Source organism: Gastrolobium bilobum, unplaced genomic scaffold, assembly GCF_033153095.1.
Source record: "Gastrolobium bilobum isolate Gb01-03AN ecotype WA unplaced genomic scaffold, APGP_CSIRO_Gbil_v1 utg966, whole genome shotgun sequence".
In the NCBI taxonomy this organism is placed as follows: domain Eukaryota; kingdom Viridiplantae; phylum Streptophyta; class Magnoliopsida; order Fabales; family Fabaceae; genus Gastrolobium; species Gastrolobium bilobum.
The window spans coordinates 164,643-183,042 of record NW_026899514.1 but is presented as its reverse complement, the minus strand read 5'-3'; the positions used below and the strand labels follow the sequence as shown (position 1 = coordinate 183,042).

General features: G+C 35.7%; 1 protein-coding gene across 3 annotated transcripts in view; it reads left to right on the top strand.

Moving 5' to 3' along the window:
* The window catches only part of LOC133290820 (DENN domain and WD repeat-containing protein SCD1), a 34,608-nt gene extending 18,407 nt beyond the window's left edge, over positions 1–16,201 (top strand). The window contains exons 16-31 of one of the 3 annotated variants that reach the window (XM_061488941.1): positions 324–397; positions 495–545; positions 2,103–2,260; positions 2,366–2,413; positions 11,132–11,189; positions 11,305–11,388; positions 12,432–12,693; positions 12,791–12,990; positions 13,095–13,159; positions 13,256–13,379; positions 13,502–13,683; positions 13,758–13,829; positions 13,919–14,079; positions 14,221–14,262; positions 14,813–15,021; positions 15,710–16,201. In XM_061488941.1, coding sequence (XP_061344925.1) covers positions 324–397; positions 495–545; positions 2,103–2,260; positions 2,366–2,413; positions 11,132–11,189; positions 11,305–11,388; positions 12,432–12,693; positions 12,791–12,990; positions 13,095–13,159; positions 13,256–13,379; positions 13,502–13,683; positions 13,758–13,829; positions 13,919–14,079; positions 14,221–14,262; positions 14,813–15,021; positions 15,710–15,805 — 1,886 coding nt within the window. In that variant the 3' untranslated portion in view covers positions 15,806–16,201. Of the gene's footprint in view, positions 1–323; positions 398–494; positions 546–2,102; positions 2,261–2,365; positions 2,414–11,131; positions 11,190–11,304; positions 11,389–12,431; positions 12,694–12,790; positions 12,991–13,094; positions 13,160–13,255; positions 13,380–13,501; positions 13,684–13,757; positions 13,830–13,918; positions 14,080–14,220; positions 14,263–14,809; positions 15,022–15,709 lie in introns of those variants that run through there. The other 2 variants (XM_061488940.1, XM_061488942.1) reach the window with 2 other exon arrangements.
* Positions 16,202–18,400: the final 2,199 nt, after the last annotated feature.

Below are 18,400 nucleotides of genomic sequence, written 5' to 3'. Positions count from 1 at the left end.
TTAAATGGTATCAGAGCCTCGGTGTACCGGGTTCAATCCTCACTGCCCTCCACTTTCTTTCTAGTGGAATTTCTTTCTTAGCACAGGTAGGTTGGCCTATGCATTGTTCACCCTTCAAGCCTAGTGGGCTTTCGTGTGAGGGGGCGTGTTAGAGATATATAAAAACCATTAATGTAGCCTCACCTAACAACTTAAGCTTTTGGGTTGAATTGATTTTTTACATACTAGTGGAAAGAAAATTTTATGTTTCTTGCCAGAAAAATTATTCTATATCACCAGTCTGGAGAGCTTGCCAATAAGTGATTTTGTGGTTGGTTTTGCAGCTTTGATTGAATCCGATGCAGAGGGGATTGGCGGCAGTGGATTTGTTGAATGTATAAGGGAGCATATACATTCAGTTAGTAGCTTTATTTAGCTAACCCTGATGATTATTTATTTCTATTTATAAATTCTTTTTCTGGGACAATGAAGCTTATGCTGGATCTTTTTATCAGGATTGGCACTGTCAGCTCACTGAAGAACAGTTTATTGCTGTGAAAGAACTGGTAAACAAATGCTATGCTCCTTTTTTGTATTTAACATTTTAATCCTTCATATGTGTGTTATAGAGAAGTAATAAAAAATGGAAGCTTGGTGCTATAAAGCTTCCACTGTGTGCAGGATCTAGCAAAGGGTTAGACCTAACGTGTGGGTCTATAGTAGGCAGCTTTACTTTGTATCATACTTATTAATCTCGGATAGCGACGCGTAGTAGCTGACCTTCCAAACTGCAATACCGCTATAGCGGGTAGCGCTACAACGCTACTGTGCAAAGTGTACCTAAGTGATACACTAAATTGTACTCCACAAATATAAAACTTAAAATATGAAAATGTGACATAAAAAACAAATTTGAAGGAGATCTCAAACTCAAACATAAATGATTTCAAACATTGAAATTCAAATCATAAGCAAATTGAAGGAATTAAAGTCTCAAATAATGTAACAACAAAATAAAGTGGCAAAATTAGTCAAAATTCAAACTGCCACTTAAGTGAAATGTCAAAATCGAAGAACTTAAGGAACTAACCATAATTGAAATCATGAACATCCAAATCTTCATCTTCACTTTCACTTGTATCTAAGTTGTAAATCTCTTCCTTCTACGAAGAGAACACTTTTGCAGAAACTATTGTAGCGGCGCAATAGCGGCCGCTACATCCGCTACACTTCGCCTGACCGTCGCGGCGCAGTATGTGGCGGTCGGTCGCTGCACTGCAACTCAACTCCGCTATAGCGCGTTAAAGCGAGGCTATTCACAAGTATGCTTTGTATTTGCTAGATGTTGATTACATGAATTGAACTTGTGATCTTCGGGTCATAGGTCAGCTCTGTATTTATAAATGTGAATGGCATTTACCGGTGTAGCAACCTTGATATGCAGTCAAGTAAACTAGAGGTATAAATGGGTAATACATCTCCCTTGATTAACATATCCAGCCTGTTGCCCCACTTCCCCCTTCCTCATAACAAATCATTTATAAAGGGATTCACCATTTGAAATCTATAAATGATCTTTTTCCAGTTACAAATAGGTCCAGCTTTCAAAGTATACAATTTAGGCATGTCCCTTTACTTTTATAGAAGTTTCAATATAATTCCCATGGTGTCCTTTGCATCAATGTTGCCTTTAAGTTTTCAAACGATGTAATCAAGTCCAATCATTAATGTTCAAATACTTGAGTAAATGATAAGCCAGCACCCTTTCTTTGATGTGGTGCCAAAATTATTGGCCACATGTACCCTTCATTGGGAAAAAGTCAGAAAAACAGTGCCAATTACCAACTCCTAGTTCTCTGTTTTCAGCAGGAGGGCCCAGTAACAACTGGATTTAACTTCCATTTAAAATCTTGAATGGAAAAATTGCTGCAATTGGAATTTAAGGGACTAAAATTATATTTAAGCCTAGCTTACTTGCTTCAAAATGGCAAGAGCCATGAAATACTAGCAAAAAGAAATATTATGATAACTTTTTACCCTTAGTTCTAATTGAGTTAATATTTCTTTTTTCCAAAATGTTTTTCTAAATTATCTTTTCTCTTTCTGAATTTGTTTATTTTCAGCTCAAAATAGCTATTAATCGTGCAACGTCACGGAATGACTTGTTGACCATTAGAGATGCTCTTGAAGTTTCTTCTGATTTGTATAAGAAAGACAATAATAATGTGCCGGACTATGTTCAACGCCATCTTATTTCTTTATCTATTTGGGAGGAGTTACGGTATGCATTACATGCAATCATTTCTTCATGATTTCATCATCATGGATTTGCAGTGTTCCGGTCATGGACTGAGTGATTAATTTGGTTCATGCACTTTCCTTGCAGGTTTTGGGAAGGATATTTTGACTATTTAATGGAACAATCTTCAAATAAGTAAGGATTTACAAATTCGCTGCATTTAATTCTTCTTTGATTGTCTTCTGTTTCTGTTTATAACAGGATTCCTCATTCTCTACCTTATGGTATCTTCTACATCCTCATTAATATTATCTTTCTTTGTTAAAGAAATATAATATAAAATCATTGATGTGACCTTCACCTATAAGCATGGTTGTCAAACTCGAGATTCTATGCAAACTCGGAAGGGTGAACCAAAATCGTAAATCGCAGAATCGTAACACGGATCGTAGACTCGTAACACAAGATACAAATTATATTTATATATATTTATATGCATATAAAGTAATATAATAAGCAAATTTAATTCAACCAACCAGCAGAATAATGTCATACAATAGTCATAATCACATAATGTCTCAAACACATAAATTCATAGCACACAACATTCAAATCCAAAACAATATATCAATCAAATCTCAATGGAATGATGGAATGTCATAATCATCCTCCTCCCCATCAACTTCATCACCATCTTCATTATTTCCTTCATCATCATCTTCATCTTCATCTTCATCACCAAAACAATGTTGCATGATGTCTTCTCCACCTTCCCCACCAAGTTCAGAACCACCATCATCTTCAGGTATCATCATCAAAGCATCTTCATCTGTAGCATCTAAGTTAAATTCAGGAATATCCAAATCATCTATATCTTCAATGTTGGATGGACTTCCCTCATTTTCCACAATCCATTCATCATCAGATGAAAGATCATCTATGCTATAAAACTCATGCTCTTGTCCAACACTTTTTTTGCGTTCCCTCTTCTTGGCCAATTTTAAATTGGCCATCACATATACAAGATCATCCATTTTCTTCTGTTTCAGGCGATTTCTTTTCTTGGTATGGACCTAAACAAATACAAACCCAATGAATATATAGCAATTAGCAAGTAATAGGTAGTGATTTTAAATTTTAACTATAAAATACAAATCATTTACCATCTCAAAAGCACTCCAATTACGCTCAACACCCAGACGAACTGCATGTCAAGCTTAATATACGAATGGCAAATCTTTGTAACTCTGGATGCTGAAATCCATAAGATTCCCACCATTGTGCTGGAGTCTTTAATTTCAAGCCTTCTTGAGCTATTGGACTACCAAAAATATCTTCTTGCAGCTTGAAAATTTCAATTTGCTTATCAATGTGATTTCTTTCTTCAATACTTGTTGTCATCCTATCCAAACATTGATATAGTCCATGCATAACTTCAAAATCAGCTTTAAAGTCAGGACCATAATGAAGTTGAGGATTAAGGTAATAGCCTGCAGCATGCAAAGGTCTATGGAGTTGTCGATCCCATCTACTATCAATGATTGTCCATAGAGGCATATATCTAAGGTGGGAACAAATTGAGTTAGTTTTAAAACAAAGGCTACAAATTACAAGGTTCTTTTGCTTTAAATTCATAATTACCTGCTTTCGACGCCTCTGAGATCGCTTCGAATAGTTTCTTTTGCTTTATCCATTGCTTGATAAATGTATCCCATGGCTGGTTTTTATTAGAATCAACCATACGAAGCACTTTGATTAACGGAAAAGCACCCCTCAAGCAATTGACAAGGTTATTCCAAAACTTCTTGTCTATAACCACATCCTCAATATATTTCCCATCCTTTGATTTTGCACACTGGCTAGATTGCCATTTCTCCGAAGTGAACATTCTTTGCAATGGTCTCTTGTTTTCACCTAGGCAACCCAAGGTCAAATATGATGTGGCAAAGCGAGTCATGCCTGGCCTCACCAAATCCTTTCCTTTTGTAAAATGTTGTAATAAACAAATTAAGGAAGTCCTTGAATATATATAAGTAGTAATTTTTCTCCCCTTTGCAATGGTATCTTTATGCATTGGTATGCCCTCAAGATCTTCCAACATCAAATCAATGTAGTGAGCGGCACAAGGTGTCCAATACAAATGTAATCTTTTTTGCATCAACAACCTTCCAGCAGCTTTGTAATTGGCAGCATTGTCAGACACAACTTGAATAACATTTTCTTCTCCCACCTCTTTAATAATTTCTTCAAGCATAGCAACAATGGCTTCAACGGTTATTGATATATGAGAGGCATCAATAGACTTCAAAAAAACTGTTCCTTTGGGGCTATTTACCAAGAAGTTGATTAATGTCCTCCTCCTTTGATCAGTCCAACCATCAGTCATTATTGTGCAACCTGTTTTCTTCCAAAAAACTTTATGTTTCTCCATATCAGTCATTGTCAACTGCACATGTTGCTTCAAATATTTTTCTCTGATTTCATGGTAGGATGGAGGTTTAAATCCATGACCATGTCGTATAACATCATCAAACATCTCTTGAAATTCATCACTCTTCACAACATTAAATGGTATAGCATTGGCATAAAAAAATTTAGCAATTTTTGAACATGCTGACTCTCTCAAATCCTTCTTAAATAAACAATTGATGGTGGTTGAGTACTCACTCTTTTTCTCTTGAAAATATTTGGAACTTGAGATTGAGATTGAGAGCTTTCATCTTCTTCCCCTTTTCTTTTTTCTCCAAGTATTTCACATTCATTTTGAGACTGACTACTTGATTTCTTATTTTGCAACAAGAACACAATATCCCACATTTGTTTCTTCACATCATCAGGAACAGATGGGCAAGCTATCACATCTCTTTTAGTCCCAGCCAAATGATGTTTCAGTCTATAAACTCCTCCAGTTAGTACCCTTGTACAAAACTTGCATTTAATTTTTTTTTGCATTTCCATCTACTACAAATCCATAACTCCATGCAACATCATTCTTACTTCCAAGAGCATTCTTATGAATTTTTTTAGAAGTTGTTGTTCCTCCACTTCCACATGCAGTAGTACTATTAACACCACCACTTGAAGACATTTTCTAAAAATATACAACATTCAAATTCACAACAAATAATAAAAATTAACCACAATTTAATTGGACAAGCAGCAAACAAAAATTAAGAGAACAAAAAAAAGTAATTTGATTTATCAAATAAATTTTTATTTGGATTAATTTAATTTTTTCTTATGAATGTAAAAGAAATGACTATTAATTTAATTAAGAGAACAAAAAAAAGTAATTTAATTTATCAAATAAATTTTTATTTGGATTAATTTAATTTTTTCTTATGAAAGTAAAATAATTAACTATTAATTTAATTAAGAGAACAAAAAAAGTAATTTAATTTGCTTTATTAAATAATTAAATAATTTAATTTGCTTTATTAAATAATTTTTTTTGTAACCACCGATCAGACTAACATGATAAATGATAAATGATTAGTTTTAAAAAAAAATGATTTTTTTAACTAATATGATAATATCATATAAATGACACAGTACACACACAGGCTAGAAGATAAGATAAACCAAAAACGATAAACGTAAACCAAACGAAAAAATTAACCAAACGACCAAGGAAAAAAAACGAAAGGCTATAAGAAGAAGAAGAAGAAGCACTAACCTTTGGCAGCGAAGCACGACGGCGAAGAAGAAGCAGAAGCAAACGGAGATGGTGGAAGACGACCCAGTAGCACGGAGGGACGATCGGAAAAGGGCAAGACGACCCAGTAGCACGGAGAGACGATCGGAGAAGATGATCGGAGGGAGGACGACCCAGTCTTCGCGCGCGAGTCACCTCTAGTGGCTGAAGATGATTTAGGGTTTTTTTTCTTCAAAAAAAGCCCATTTATATGATGATTTTGTGGGTCAAAAGTCGGGTTAATGGGTCCATTTTTTTCTGGTTTAAGCGTGAAACTCGTACGATTGAACGAGTTTGTCAAAAAACTCGTCGATTTTATCATTTTAGGGCCAAAAGCGAGTTTGAGCAGAAACAGAATCGTTGAGGGGTTGTTGAAGCGTAAAATCGTGCGTTTTTGCTAGTAAACTCGCGAGTTTGACAACCATGCCTATAAGCTTAAGGTTTTGGGTTGAATTGATGCTTTACATGGTATCAGAGCTCGTGATTAAGTGGTCACAATTTCGACTCTCATCGCCCCATTCTATTAATAAATAATTAATATTATTGAGTTTCTTAGTAAAGGTAGGTAGGCATGTGTATTGTCTACTCTTTAAGCACAATGGATTCGTATATGAGGGGGTGCGTTAAAAAAATATAATATAAAACCAATTACGTGGCTTTTACCAATAAGCTTAAGCTTTTGGGTTGAACTAACGCTTTATATTTCTCTTACCTAAAAAAATTGAGTTGTATATCAACATCAACAATACCTTTATCCCAAACTAATTGGAGTCGGTGATAGATGAACCCAAATGAAAGATACAAAGAGATTGAAAAAAGATAAAAATGAGATTCAAGTGTATATATATATACTTACGATTGAATAATTGTGTGTCTAATACGAGCACACAAGGAATATATTTATTTAAACAAGTACAGAAACTAATCTATCGTATACAAGATATGAGACTATTCTATTATATACACAATACTACTTTAACATACTATTCTAACACTCCCCCTCAAGCTGGTATGTATATATTGTGAGCACCCAGCTTGTTACAAATGCATTCAACCCGAGGACCTCTAAGAGCTTTAGTGAAGACATCCGCAAGTTGATCCTTGGAGTTGACAAATGTTGTTTTGATTTCTCCTGACTGAATCTTTTCTCGAATGAAGTGACAATCGATCTCTATATGTTTGGTTCTCTCATGAAATACAGGATTAGATGATATATGTAGCGCAACTTGATTGTCACAAATGAGTGTCATGGTTGTTTCTGTTCACAAAGATGGAGCTCCCAAATCAACTGCTTTAACTAGATTAGTTCGCAGGTGACAGCTCCCATTGCACGATACTCGACCTCTACACTGGATCAGGTGACAACAATTTGTTTCTTACTCTTCCAAGAAATTAGGTTTCCTCCAAAGATGATACAATAACCTGAAGTAGAGCGTCTATCCGAGGGTGATCATGCCCAATTAACATCTGAATAACGACAAATTTTTGTATGTCCCTGATCTGAATATAATAAGCTTTTCTCTGGTGTTCTTTTGATGTAGCGGAGGATCTCACAGCAGCATCCCATGAGAATCACAAGGACAGTCAAGGAATTGATTAGCCACACTAACAACAAAAGAGATGTCTGGTCTAGTCACAGTGAGATAATTGAGTTTCTCAATCAACCTCCGATAACGTCCAGGATCATATAATGGCTCCCCTGTCCCGAAAATAATTTGATATTAGTATCCATGGATGTATCAACTGGTTTATTCCCCAACATACCTGTTTCCTCTAAGATATCTAAGGCATATTTCCTTTGACAAATGGAAATGCTCTGTCTAGACTGTGTCACCTCAATCCCTAAGAAGTAACAAAGTTTACCAAGATCCTTTGTCTGAAATTGACTGAACAAATATTGTTTTAATTGGTCAGTCCCGGCTTTACCACTTCCAGTGAGAATGATGTCATTGATATAGACTAACAGATAGATGCACTTATCAGGAGATGTGCACGTATAAAATTTAGAATGATCAACCTCACTACGGATTAAGCCAAAAGCTTGAACGACAAAACTGAAATGGTTGAACCACGCTCAAGGAGATTGCTTGATGTCATATAAGGACTTACAAAATCTACACACCATCCCAGACTCCCCCTGAGCAACAAAGCCAGGCGATTGCTCCATGTAAACCTTTTCTTGTAAATCACCATGAAGAAAAGCATTTTTAATGTCCAGTTGAAGGAGTGGCCAGTGACGAACACCAGCGAGGGAAATAAACATGCGGACGCCATTTTAGCGACAAGAGAGAACGTGTCACTATAGTCAAGGCCAAAAATCTCAGTAAAGCCCTTGGCGACTAAGCGCGCCTTGAGACGGTCAACATGGCCATCAGGTCCAATCTTGACAATAAAGATCCACCGACAACCAACAATAGACTTCCCCATAGGAGTAGGAACAAAATCCCAAGTGCCATTGGAATGAAGAATGGTCATTTCTTCAAGCATCGCTTGGCGCCACCCTTGATGGGAAGTGCTTCACCTGTGGTCTTAGGAATAGAAACAGAAGAAAGACTAGAAACAAAGGTGAAATGAGGAATAGAAAGACGATCATAGCTCGAAAAGGTATAAAGAAGATAAGGATTACGAGTAGTACGTATACCTCTTCTTTGGGCAATGGGAAGAGCCTATGGTGAAGGATCCAGAGGGGAAGAGTCGACAGAAGAAGGCGATAAGTTAGCCAGGATCAAGTCTGCAGGAGGCACAGTCTAACGACGCTGATAGGTGAGAAAAAGGCGTCATCAGGGATGGAGGCAAGAGGTCGCTCCTCTAGGATAGAGTCACCTGCAGCTGGTAAAGACAAGTCAAGAAAAGGAACAGGAAGAACCTGATCAAATTGTGACAACTGAGATGAGATAGAATGAAAGGGTTGTTGATTCTGCGCACATATCTTCTATTCAAATCATCGTAAGCGTCCTCCAAGTCCACCTCGCTTTTATCTCCATCCCCATTAAAAGGTTTGTTAAAGTAGTTCATCCATATTTCATTTACATCTTTATGTCTTACCAAAAGTTTTTGATTTTCATCATTGATGCATCTAACTTAGGTGAGGTCTTTACTTTTCTTATCCCTCGTTTTTGCAAGTTTATATATACCTTTTTCACCATCCTTGCTCCCAAGATTTTTATACAAATCGGAAAAAACCTTGCCTCTAGCTTCTCGTCCTGCATTCTTTGCATTTTTTCTCGCCAATCTAAACTTTTGCAAGTTCTCATCATTGGGACTTTTATGCAAAGATCTAAAGTATTCCTTCTTTTGTTTAATTGCCTCCTGCACCTCTCCATTCCTCAGCCATGTTTCGTTTGTATGAAATCCATTTCCTTTGCTTTCTCCCAGCACTCTCTTTACCACATTTTGGATACACATAGCCATTTCATTCCATATTTCATTTGCTCCTCCATCAAACTCCCATGGTCTTTCATGCAACATTCTTTCCTTGAACTCTATCTATTTTTCCTCTTTTAGCTTCCATTATCTTATCCTTGGGTTCTGAGCCCTCTTCCTCATTTTAAGTACTTTGGTGCACCGAACCTCTAGGACTACCAACTTAAGCTGCGTAGCGACACACTCTCCTGGATAGACTTTACAGTCGACACTCTATCTTCTCTTCTATCAAAACCTCCATTGCTTTTACCAACATGACCATTTAGGTTTCCTCCTAAGAAAATATTCTCCTCTCGTGGTATTCCCCTCAAAACCTCCTCCAAATCTTCCCAAAATTGGCTCTTATCGTTTGATTGCAATCCAACTTGGGATGCATACACACTGAGGATACTAAAAATTAAGTCACCCACTACAAGCTTAACCAAAATAATCCTGTCGCCTTCCCTTTTGACTTCAGCAACTTTATCTCTAAAACTTCTATTGATCATAATTCCAACACCATTTCGACTCTTGTTTATACATGTGTACCACAACTTGAAACTTGTACCATCCGCTTTCTTGGCCTTTTCTCCAACCCACTTAGTTTTTTGCAAGCAAACACTATTCACTTTTCTTCTAGTAAAAACACCTGCTAACTCCCTCAATTTACCCGTTAAGGTTCCTATGTTCCAGCTTCCCTATCGCATCCTTAACCCCTTGGCTGCCAGGCTCGCCCATCTGCGTGTTGGGACCCTGACCTACTTGTCACCAAATCCGGGTGAAGACCTAGCGCCTTACCTTGAGTGGTATATATAAATATAGGGAAAACATTTTCTCATGTTGCATGAAAATTCAATTCTCATGTTGTGACCCTTCAATTTGCGTGCAAAGCTTTTCTTTTCTTTTTCTTTTTTTAATAAATGTGGGACACACCACTAGTTGAGTCACAACATGAGAATTGAATTCTCATGCAACATGAGAAAATCAAACCCCATAAATATATATATATATATATATATATATATATATAATATAAAACCATTAATATAGCATTACCTACTAGCTTAAGCTTTTGGGTTGAATTTGTTTCTTTATATGGAATCAGAGTTTCTGTGACTAAGTGTTCATGAGTTCAATCCTCACAGCTCTCATTCTATTAATAAATAGTTAATTATTGTGGATTTTCTTAGCATAGGTAGGAGAGACTTGGCCATTATCCACTCTTCAAACCCACTGGACTCTTATGTGTTTCTTTATATGGAATCAGAGTTTCTGTGACTAAGTGTTCATGAGTTCAATCCTCACAGCTCTCATTCTATTAATAAATAGTTAATTATTGTGGAGTTTCTTAGCATAGGTAGGAAAGACTTGGCCATTATCCACTCTTCAAACCCATTGGACTCTTATGTGTTTATATATATATATATATATATATATATATATATATATATATATATATATATTTGTGCATTGTATATCTTGATTTAGAAATATATATAGCCGTGCAACATATCGTTATTGATGAGTAGCTAGATGCTAATTGGATAAAGAAAATGTCTTTTGTTTGTATTCCCCAATCCCTGCCACCTTTTCTCCCCTGCTTTCCCCTTGCTCATCCTGCCAACCCCAAGAAAGGGCTTTCCGTGCTCATATTTATGCTTCGAATGATAATTTCAACACTAATTATGTATGTATGTTTGTTCTTTCTGACTACTTATCCAAGCATCCATTTTTTGTCTCTTAGATTAAATGAGATTAAATGCATCTATGATTCTATATCCATAGCTTATTGTTTATGATTTGCATTTTTTTCCCAGGTCAGCCAACTATGCATCTCTGGTGACAGCACAGCTTGTTGTGTTGGCATCACACATGGTATTGTTTTGGCTATTCATGTGCTTGAATCTCCTTGTTACCTTTCGTAATTTCATTAAAGTCAAACTGTATCTTTCTTTGCTTTCAATAATGAGCCTCTTTTGACTTTATGAAGGCTGGGCTGGGGCTTCCTGATAATGATGCTTGGTACATGATCGAAACAATCGCAGAGAGGAACAGCGTTGGATCCAAGCAATTTGTAAATTAATTCTATTTTGCACTGCATTTAATTTTTTGAAGTTTGGAATCTATGGTAAATGAAAGCATTTTGGTCCTCTTTACTGCCCAGAGATATAAATGGGGGGTTTGGTATCTGGAACAATGCAAGTCAAGAAAATTTCAAGACAGGGAAATTTCGGATTTGGTGAAAAGCTTATGGAGTATAAAGACTGTTGGGAACCTCCAAACAGAGTCTGAATTTTCAGAGAGAAGCAAAAAGAGAAAGAGAAAGAACCCTGTTGTATTGATTTTCTGAATCAGAAACAAAGAACAAAGGAGAGAAGTTCCCTCTAAGGGTTTCCCCTTACAACTGAACTCTGTTTATATCAAACCAACAAATCTAAATATCTCTCTCCTACCCTCTCTTACTATTTTTACTAACTCTCTAACAACTTAACCGCCCAAACATAGCTCTTCTAACTAACTAACTAACTAACTAACTACTCCTCTCTGGCTCTATCAGAGACAGATGGGCTTCATGAAATTTTAAATCTTTTATCGAAGAAAACGAGACATTCATTTTTCTGCCTACAAGATATTGACAATAAAGATATACTTTATGAATTAAAAATTAGAGTAAAGTACATTGACCTATCTTGAGGCATGCATAATAGATGGAAGCATCCCTTCTACTTTCATATCATACAAAGACCTCCGTTGTAGTTTATAGTATCTTAGATGATCTCTTAGGATTGGTTTCCATATTTCGTTATATTCTGTGGTTTGTTTTCTTGTTTAATTAGGATTATGAGTCTTCTATTAATATAGATATGAGATATTGCTTTGTCTATTGTATCACATCTTTCATATCAAGTCAATATTAATTTCAGATTATTCAGTTTTTATTCTATCTTTTCTTTGTTCCCTGCTTAAATCCATATAATTTCTAACAGTCACTAAAACAATTGTATGAGTTCTCTTTTGTATTAGTTTAATATCTATTTGTCTTGATTTTATGCTAACTGAAAATTTGGGCTCACATCATGAATTATTACTGAATTGTTCCTCATGTGATTGATTCAGATAAAAATCAGAGGGTTCTTGTCTCATATCCAGCAACTACGAAATGGATATTGGGGAGTCACCTCAATGAAGGCACAGTCTGTGTCATCACTTGCATTACCATCCCCACATCCAAAAGATGCAAAAGATGAGGACCAGCAACCCACTGAGGCAACTGGTGTTGGTAGAAGCTGGGTGCAGAGTATGTTCAGCCGAAATACAACATCTAGATCGAGCTCATTTGGTCGCGTTCGTAGATGGACATCTGATGGAGGCAATTCAGGTGCTTTGTTATAACATTATCTACTGGTGAAATTATGTCTCCTTGGTTCTTGAATAAACTGTCAGTTTCACTTTGTTCTACTACCTTATAATTTTAGCTACAAATGAGAATGGGACTCCTCGCAAACAAGATCTATCAACTGGTGGGCAGAAGAAGCTTCAAACGAATGTTCGGATACTTAGGGGTCATAATGGTGCCATTACTGCTCTCCATTGTGTTACAAAGAGAGAGGTGTGGGATTTGGTAGGTGACCGCGAAGATGCTGGTTTCTTTATTAGTGGAAGCACAGACTGCTCCGTAAGTGTCAATGTCTATGATATGGAATTACTTCGCACAAAGTTGTTTCATGATACCCAGAATGAGGTTGATACGCTGTGCATAAAACTTGTGCAAAAATGCAGGTTAAGATCTGGGATCCTAGTCTTCGTGGTTCTGAACTCAGGGCAACTTTAAAAGGGCATACTAGGTTCTCTCTCTCTTTCTCTCATTAGATTTCTTGTCTGGTTGTCAACATCTTTGAATAAGTAGTCATGTGCAACCTTGCTTCTGACTTTAAATGTAGAACTGTTCGTGCCATAAGTTCAGATAGGGGGAAGGTGGTGTCAGGATCTGATGATCAATCTGTTTTGGTGTGGGATAAGCAAACAACTCAACTTCTCGAAGAGCTTAAAGGCCATGATGGACCGGTATTATTTACTTTTTACATGTTTCGGGTTGTTCAATAATAAACAGTGTATAAATATTGTGAATCCATTGAAAGTATACAGACTCGATGATTGAAACTGAATTGAGACAGCCAATCATGTAGGTCAGCTGTGTGCGCATGCTCTCAGGTGAACGTGTGCTAACTGCATCCCATGATGGCACTGTGAAGATGTGGGATGTTAGAACTGATAGATGTGTTGCAACTGTTGGTCGTAGCTCTAGTGCTGTTTTATGCATGGAATATGATGATAATGTGGGACTCTTGGCTGCTGCTGGAAGAGACGTGTATGTTAAAATAAAAGCAATTCTATTTGTCATACTTTAATTGTCTAAAGTCTAACCTGGTGCTTGCACCACAGGGTTGCTAACATCTGGGACATCCGCGCTAGTAGGCAGATGCATAAACTTTCAGGACATACACAATGGATACGGTAAACAAGAAAAACATATTTTTCTACTCCTCTACTACTGTATGGCTTACAAATGTAAACAAATACATGATCCTATATAAAAAATGCAGGTCCATAAGAATGGTTGGTGAAACTGTGATTACTGGTAGTGATGATTGGACGGCAAGAATATGGTCTCTTTCGAAAGGACATTGTGAGGCTGTCCTAGCATGCCATGCAGGGCCAATATTATGTGTTGAATATTCTTCTTTAGACAGAGGAATAATAACAGGTGTGTCATCTTCAATTTTTGGCTCTGCTGTTATGTGATATCTTTATCTTGTCAGTTCTTGAAAAGAGTTGTTCTTTGAGAAACTTTTTGTTCTGCACTTTTATCTCCAGTGCTTTCTAAATTGTTAAATTTCCTTTCCAGGGTCAACCGATGGCCTGCTTCGGTTTTGGGAAAATGATGAGGGTATGTCGGTCTCTTAATTGATGCAACTTATTTTCATTCTTGACATTTAGCTTCTGTTTGATTTGGTAATATACGCACTATTTAAGGTCGCAATTGGCCAAGAAGCACCAATATGTCAAGAATATCCCTTGTTGTAGCTTACCCAGCATTTATTCATTGAACTAAATGTCTCATTGTAAAATATTAACTCGGCATCTCTACTCCACTTATATGGTGTCTTATCTTGTAAATTGAAAAAAAGAAAGAAAGAAAGGCAATTTTGTAAGAATAGGAATGCTAGTACACACTCTTTGGCAATCTCTTTTCAACACTCTTTTCATTATTGGGAGAAATCCCGTGTTGGCTCCGCTAAATACCCCCCAGTTTCTATCAGTGGGGCTAACATGAGATTTCACCCAATAATAGTGTTGAAAAGAGTGTCAAACGGTGTGTTGCTAGCCTTTATCTTATAAGAAATACATTGGAAGTCTCTATGTCATAAGCAATAATGTTCCAGAGTTTGTGTTATTGAGATCACCAGGTAACATTATACTCACTGACTGTGCAGGAGGAGGTATAAGGTGTGCAAAAAATGTAACAATTCACAATGCTGCCATATTATCTATCAATGCTGGGGAGCACTGGTTAGGTATTGGAGCAGCTGATAATTCTTTGTCTCTCTTTCATCGGCCCCAAGAGAGACTTGGTAGTTTTTCTGGCACTGGGTCCAAGATGGCTGGTTGGCAGCTTTACAGAACACCACAAAAAACAGTCGCCATGGTATGTGGATTTTATGCTTTTCTGCTATTCAATTCCAAATATGTATGTATGTATTGCTGTTTCGTGCCCAAAAATAGCTATGCTTCAAGATACAGTTCTTTGTTTTTTTTTTCGTTGAGGGGGGGGTTGGGGTTTTGGGGGTGGTGTTTGTGTTTGTGTGGGGGTGGGTGTTTTTTTTTGGGGGGGGGAATTTCAAGATAGTTCTGTATTCTTTGTTTCCAAGATGAACTTTACTGCCTGCATCAGGTACAAATTTTCGTGTCGGATGTATATTTAACTAATATCACTGTATCACTACTACCAAAATCATTAATATTCGGGGTGTTATTAATCCTTGAGACAAATAATTAGTTTTGCAGAACTTACTTGAGTAAGCGCATTACTTCTGTAGATATTAACTATGGCACTGAAGTTAAAAAATTAAATATATATTGATTTTTTTAGCTTAAATTTCAAATTTGTTGTTCTTTATTAATGAAATTATTTTTTTAATATAAAATAATGACTCATTATTTAGAAGTTATTGCTGATTATTTTAATAGGCATCAGTTGCTTGAGAACACACATTTTTGCCATATAACAGTGCATATGTGGCTGGAGAATGTTATTATATGCCTTTTTAATTCTATCTCTCCATTCATTATTGGTTGTTTTCTTGGGTTGACTTTGGCCGTATTATGACATCCAGGTAAGATGTATTGCTTCAGACCTGGAGAGGAAAAGGATATGCAGCGGTGGTCGTAATGGGCTTCTAAGGCTGTGGGATGCAACCATTAATATTTGAGCTTGATTGATATACGCGTATTCGCGTTTGTAATAATATTATAGGTAAAAAACAAGGCACTTAATGGAGGGGGTTCTCTCCAATATTTTTGTTTCTTTACCATGAGTGTATCATGAGCAAAATACCTGATGAGTCCGAGTTGGGAACCCAAGTTTGGCTGTGATAATCTCTTCTGCAAACACTTTTATTATATTGTGGTTAGAGGTTGATGTATCCTGAATGTACACACTGCGACAATGAACAGAACTTAGTGTAGATAAATTTAGTTATATTGTCTAGAATTAATATCTCAATTAGATTTTGCCATGAACTTTATGTTTACTTCCACATCTAGGTTCTTGGAAATTGGAATGGTTGATAAATAGGGAACAAATCATTGATGAAACGCACCGAAGCTTTGAATAATTGACAGCTAACAGGGTTTCCTTAAGATTGCTTGCCGTTGCCTGACTTTTCATTGGACGGCGGATGCTGGTTGGGGAGCATGGCCATGATGATGAAATGGTGGAATACGTTTTTAATTTTTTTCATATGTGGATGAGAAATTTTTTGTTAAAGCATGATCCATTTTTTTATAGGAATGATATTATGTATATTGAGATGCGCCAACAAAAAATTTACGGCAAACAGGCCTTGGATGTTTGTGGGAAGTATTAGTGTCAAAAAGTAGTTCATATACATGGAGGAGGATTAATTTATGGGTTATAACTTTCTGCTGTTACAAGAGAAATTTATAAACCTCCTGCAAACTCATGAAATTGTGGGATTTATTAAAAAAAAAATTAAAAAAAAGGCTGAAGGAAACTTTTTTTTGTGTGTGCAGGAGAGAATAAGTTTCTATCCAACGGGAGAAGTTCATTCCCCTTAATTTATATAGTGCAAGAATACTAAGTTTATATTAAACTTTTAACGCTGATTTTATTCGTATCAAATGACTTATACGACTAATGAATTAAAAGTAAATTTAAATAAAATTAATAACTAATATTAAAAGTAAGATTTAAATGTTCTATTTGCCGTTTTTCAGTTTAGTTGTGTCTATCTGCTTTGCCATGATAAGTTACAGAAATAATTGTCACATGCTAGGCTGCCTTTTGTCTGTTTGTTTTTTGGTGTTTTGGGGATATTCTGCTTATATTAAGTGCCTTTTATTTAAAAAAATTATACCTTCTTCTACAAGAGATTAATATATGCTACTCTTTATCCATTTTAATGTGAATTAGCCGGGGCCTTTTTTCTCTACCATGACACTTAGTGTCATCAAGAGTTACTGTCCATTTTGGGACTTCAACAGATAAAATAAAGATGGTAAGTCTCAAGTTCCAAAGCTATTAGCCTATTAGTAAGGGTGTATAAAATTTCTTTTCATCTTCTTAAACCTTAAAAATTGATAGTATGTTATTTAAAATTATATGTGGATGATACCAAAGTAGAGAGCGAAAAAAAAAAATTGTTCTTGACTGCTAAAAGATTCGTTTATATTAAAATTGATTAAAGTGGGCATTTCATGTAGAGTAGAATGGGACAACGTAATTTGATTTTTTTTAAGAAAAGAAAATGTAATTTACTCAAGTATTCCATTAAAACTATTTTAAACATGTAACACCATAGAAGCCTAGAAGGTACTATGAATAATGATATAATGTAATGTAATATAATTAATATTTGGTAATATACTCTTGAAGCGACCGTAATTTATTAGTTTTATTTAATTTTCACTGTTAGCAAGAAAAAAAAAATCAGTTGCAAAATTGGTTTATGGGTAGAGTATTATAATAATTTTATTATGGGATTCGTTGATGGCTTAGGGTAAAAATGCAATATATTTATTACACATTTATTTAACTATCTGAAAAATTATTAATTTTTTAATTTTTATTTAATAACTTTTGTTTATAACTTTTATCTTGAGTTTTTCGTGTTTTAAAACAAATATCAACAAAATCCTTTAGTTAGATAGGATTGTTTTGCTTGGGATGACAATTCGTGTTAACAGTTCACTTTCGTATTGGATTGAAGTTGAGCACTCATACAAAGACACTCAACATAAATAAAGATTCGTATCAAAACTTTCAATACAAATAAAATCCACTTATTTTAAGGGTCAATATATATGATTCGACATGATATAAATAACATAAAAGAAAATTAATATGGATTAATATTAGTGTTTGCAGGTTAGCACATGAATTTTTCCATGTTAATTTTTACAAACATGAATATTATACAAATTTAAAAATGAATTAATTGGAACGCAGATTTGTATCATATTTGTATGGTATCAGCTACTTTAAAACTTTTTAAGGTTTTTTTTTTTTAGTACAATGAAAGTTCTGGCAGGGAAGACATCGGTATATAACTCGCCGGGGCCAGGACAAACCTGTTCAATCTTTATGAAGATTTATGCCAGGGACAGCGGCAAATTAAACCCGTTTTACAGTTTATCTATCAACAAGAGCCTTCAAAACGGCCACAGAAAATCGAACCGTGCCCTTTTTGAAGTATAAATCGACTCTTTAATCAACTGTGTCACGCCTTAAGTTACCTCTCTCATTTTATGCATCAAAGAAAAAAGCTAGTTTAAAACTGTGATCC